The sequence below is a fragment of the Chanos chanos genome, chromosome 14 (genome assembly GCF_902362185.1).
Source record: "Chanos chanos chromosome 14, fChaCha1.1, whole genome shotgun sequence".
Classification (NCBI taxonomy): Eukaryota; Metazoa; Chordata; class Actinopteri; order Gonorynchiformes; family Chanidae; genus Chanos; species Chanos chanos.
Window position 1 is genome coordinate 20301798 of NC_044508.1, and position 5000 is coordinate 20306797.

Genomic DNA, 5000 nt, shown 5'->3' on the forward strand with positions numbered 1-5000 from the left:
AGAGAGAGAGAGAGAGGGAGGGAGAGAGAGAGAGAGAGAGGGAGGGGGAGAGAGGGGGAGAGAGAGAGAGGGAGAGGGAGAGGGAGAGGGAGAGAGAAAGAGATAGTATTATATTTTAGTGACAGGCACTGTTATTGACGACATGATAATCGATATTTTTGAGTGTTTTGTCTTTGTCCTCAAACTGCTGTGGGTTCACCATTCACTTCCCTGAAATATCAGAGTTTTCATTTGTGAAAAAGTCAACAAACACAGAGCACTCATGAAACCCCATGTCCCATGCCAAGCCTCTGTTTGTGTGTGTGTGTGTGTGAGAGAGAGAGAGAAAGAGAAAGAGAGAGAGAGAGAGAGAGAGAGAGAGAGAGAGAGAGAGAGAAAGTGAGTGTGTGTGTTGTAGCTGCTTGATTGGAGGTTGGGGTAGCTAATAAACCACAAATGCCTTACATGTGAGCCCCTCATATACACACACACACACACACACACACACACACACACACACGCATTCAGATGCACACCCATGCACACACATAAACACTGAGGCATCTGCCATGTTTAATTTGCACCATAGTTGAGTAAGCAAATTCCTGCAGTAATTTAGCAAATCCGATAAGAGATTGAACAGATGAGAAAGTGCTCAGTGTGAGAGAACACACTACTTCCCAGTTTGGCCTCTCTCACACAGTGTCAGCGCACTCCATCAGCGGAAAGATGTCTCTCTCCACCTCATTACATCAGGTCTCCTACTCCACCCCGCAAAAACACAGCCCTGTCCATCCATCAGACTCCACAGAGCCTTTCACTTCATCACACACGGCCAATCTCTTTTCTCTCACAGCGTACTGATCATTAACTAATGCACTCTGAAACACTAAAAACAAGGCTTTGAGAGATTTCCTCCCTGCGTTTCTTACTGGTTGTCATGTCTGTAGGTTGTGTTGAGAGTGTGCACGTAACTTCACGCACTATTCTCTCTATCTCCAGACTGATTAAAAAAAAAGGTCTTACCAAGCACTCGAGCAGGCGTGCCGGACGGGCGATGATTATCATCAGCTTCTTCACCAGCTGGGTGACAAAGGTCACCTCCCCGCTCTCCGACCTCTCATGGGCCTGTGAGAGGAGAGCAGAGGAGAGGAGAGGAGAGGAGAGGAGAGGAGAGGAGAGGATGGGAGAGGAGAGGAGAGGAGAGATGAGAATCAATATGAGGGTTAAATCTGTAGTTCATAAACTTGCGCTCCACAGGGTCCAGATTAAAAACAAAAACAGACTCGTGTTTCTCTCTCATTCATTCTTTAAACCAGCAGTCCCACAGGCCAATGCCACACTGACTAAAGCAACCAACTGTTCTGCATTGTTCTCCCAGATAACATTGATCATTCTGTTACGCTGAGTCTTCACGATTTTCTCCATTCCTGCTACAGGACCAAACACAGCACCTCCCTTTAACGAAAATGAATAAATTGAGCAGTCTAACACATGCAGAGTTAATTAGAGAGTCAGTCAACAGTTAACTATCTCTCCCTCTGAGAGGATGAGGGTCCGAGAGACAAGGCGTGCGCAGGAGAGAAAGAAGAGAGGGAGAGAAAGAGAGAGTATGAATGTGTGAGGAGAGAGAGAGAGAGTATGAATGTGTAAAGAGAGAGAGAGTATGAATGTGTGAGGAGAGAGAGAGAGAGAGTATGAATGTGTGTGGGAGAGAGAGAGAGAGTATGAATGTGTGTGGGAGAGAGAGAGAGAGTATGAATGTCTGTGGGGAGAGAGAGTATGAATGTGTGTGGGGAGAGAGAGAGAGAGAGTATGAATGTGTGTGGGGAGAGAGAGTATGAATGTGTGTGAGGAGAGAAAGAGAGAGTATGAATGTGTAAAGAGAGAGAGAGTATGAATGTGTGAGGAGAGAGAGAGTATGAATGTGTGTGGGGAGAGAGAGAGAGAGTATGAATGTGTGTGGGGAGAGAGAGTATGAATGTGTGTGAGGAGAGAGAGAGAGAGTATGAATGTGTGTGGGGAGAGAGAGAGAGAGTATGAATGTGTGTGGGGAGAGAGAGAGAGAGTATGAATGTGTGTGGGGAGAGAGAGTATGAATGTGTGTGAGGAGAGAGAGAGAGAGAGTATGAATGTGTGTGGGGAGAGAGAGTATGAATGTGTGTGAGGAGAGAAAGAGAGAGTATGAATGTGTGTGAGGAGAGAGAGAGAGAGTATGAATGTGTGAGGAGAGAAAGAGAGAGTATGAATGTGTGTGGGGAGAGAGAGAGAGAGTATGAATGTGTGAGGAAAGGCAGGGAAAGACAGTGTAAGAGAGTGACGGGGCAGTTAATAAGGCAGAGCAGAGTGAGGTCCAGACTGACAGGCTAATACACACACTGCTGACAGACAGCACAGCTCCCCTCAGGGCTCCCTCATCTCCCACCGAACAATTTATTATAGTAATGAAACCTGGAGAGAAAGACACACACACTTACACACACACACACACATACACATATGCACGCACGCACTCGCACACACATGGACGCACCTGCGTGCTCACACACCTACACACTGTTCACCAAGCTTTTTTAACTACTGGAACTAAACGCTGCAGTTGCTGTTAGCATTTAGCTGAACTCTGATTTGTCAGTAAGTGCTCACTGTTTTTTGTATAACTGATTTACACATAAACAGAGTGAATCAGAGTCATAGATTCAGGTCAGGTTACATTGTCTCAGAGTCTGTGGCTCCTTTCATAGCTGGTCTCTGGCCACTGTTATTCGGTGTCTGTTGAAGTGATCAGTTTGGTTGTGGGTGCATGAATTTAAAGCCTGTCTGTGGGAAGCGGGTAATCTGGCTGTCGTATAGCCCTGGAATAAGCAGACTCCCTCTGTGACGATTCTTTCCTGTTACGCTTACAGTAAACATTTACGGCAAAGCAACACTGAACTGAAGCTCAATGTCAGAGACCGAGAGAGAATTAGAAAGAGTGGAAGAGACACGTAGCCAGAGTCAGAGAGAGAAAACAGAGAAAAGACAGTCGTACAGAAACATGAAGAGAGTGAACTCAGTGGAAAACACTGGACGTAGATGGTGAGTAGAAGAACAGGTGGATTGAGAGATAGGTAGATAAACGGGTAAACAAAAATACAGACAGGCAGAGAGAAAGACAGAATGAGACATAGAGTGGGCTGTCTCACTTCACAGCTAAGCAGTGAAGAAGGCACCGGCTCTCAGCCCTCCACCCGGTGAGGACGAGAGGAGTGACCCTGTCTGTCAGCTTTCTCCTCCACCACCCAACATTCTACGCTTGCCCTCAGCTCCCAGCATGCACAGGGGCATCAGACACTTCCCAGGGTTCCTCTGGGGGTGCACAGCTACAATATAAGGTCAGAGAGAGAGTGACCAGGCAGTAAAATTGGTTTCTGTGGTTTTAAATGAGGCCACAGTATGAGGTGTGAACTGGATGGATGGGTCATTTAAAGACTGTAATAGCCAATGCCCTTCAGCCAGATATCCATTTCAATCTGTCCATCTATTTCACCCATGTAATGGCTAATGTCTGGGAAGAGTGGAAACAATAAACCACAATGCAAACAGCCACAAATATCTGAAAGACTCAAAAAAAAAAAAAAAAAGAGAAAGGAAAATGAACACAACAACAACATGCAACATTTTTGCCTATGAAAAAGGTGGGAAGTACCAGCTAAGTCAAGCTGTTCTCTTTCACATCATTTCCATCTGGGCTTGACTGGCCAATTTGTGTCTAATTCATTTCTAATAACTACTATACCCCACAGCTTGACCGTGGTTAAATTCCAGTATAATATGCTACCACACACACGTACACGCACACAACAATACAAACCCTGAGCCTCGGCTCTCAGCGGCCAGAAATCCTGAGAAATTGCAAAAACAACTGACAACTCAACTGTAAAATGTTCATGGTCACACGCGAGCCTCCACTCCTGTCTCTCCATAAGGTGCTGCACGGACTCCTCTTCCTCCACTCTCTTCTGCCATGACACGCGGGACATATTCCACCGAAGACAATACACGCGGGATACAGAGCATTAGGGTATGGGTGCAGTGTGCCCCACACACCTCCATACACACACACACACCTCCCTGCGAACAATGCGATTTATACTCAGGTCCCGCTTAGCCCACCTGCTGCAGTCTGCACGCCGGAACTAAAGCAGCCAATTAGGACAGGCCGGGTGATGTCATCCCTGCTCACGTGAATACTGATAGTGTGTGTGAGAGTTCCTACAGCTATATTATCATCCAAACAGCTCCGGATCGCCACACAGCCGCTCATCTGGGATTCTGACGGGCAGGATGGTTTAGATAACCAACCAAACACAGGGAGAGCCTGATGATCCCTCCTCCTCACCCCCTCCCTCCCTCACTCCCTGCACCCCTCCTCTTCAGTCTATCAGACACCCATTCGTCACCTCCAGTCGTCGCTGGAGCATGAAATTAAAATCAGGGTTGCCCCTCCCCCCTCAAATTCCTACACATACACACAGTCAAGTTCATACACACATGAACACAACCAGATGTAAACACACACACACACACACACACAGAGAGAAAACCAGTTGGGATTTGGGACAGTGTGAATGGGCCCTTTGGGAGCTATAGTTCAGGCTGAAGCTGTCTCTGACTGTGTGACTGAGCTAATTGAGACATCAGCACACACTCTCTCTCTGACTAACACAGCCGTAACAGGTGAGGAGAAACACACCACGTCACGCCACAGGCACACACGCGGACAGAGGCAGGAAACCGAGAGCTAGACGTCAGCGTGTCTGATTGATGGATTGACCAAAAAATGATGACATCATAGGCTGATGACAGAGACATTAGGACAAACACATGGATGGGTGTGTGGTCAAGGAATAAGGAGGACCTGAAAGGGACCATGCACGACTAGGGGGCGATAATTTTCGCTCTGTTTTGCTGTCAGTAATGTTGTTTTGTTTCAGAGTTGGGAGGTAATGTCAACGTAAACGTCTTCAATTTCTCTCTCA

At 46.8% G+C, this 5000-nt stretch overlaps 1 protein-coding gene across 1 annotated transcript in view; it reads right to left on the reverse strand.

The window, feature by feature from the left end:
- mast2 (microtubule associated serine/threonine kinase 2) overlaps positions 1 to 5000 on the reverse strand; it is a 132563-nt gene that overhangs the window by 17297 nt on the left and 110266 nt on the right. Inside the window, exon 11 of the mRNA XM_030792070.1 lies at positions 1006 to 1107. Within this exon, the coding sequence (XP_030647930.1) occupies positions 1006 to 1107 (102 nt within the window). The remainder of the gene's footprint in view (positions 1 to 1005; positions 1108 to 5000) is intronic.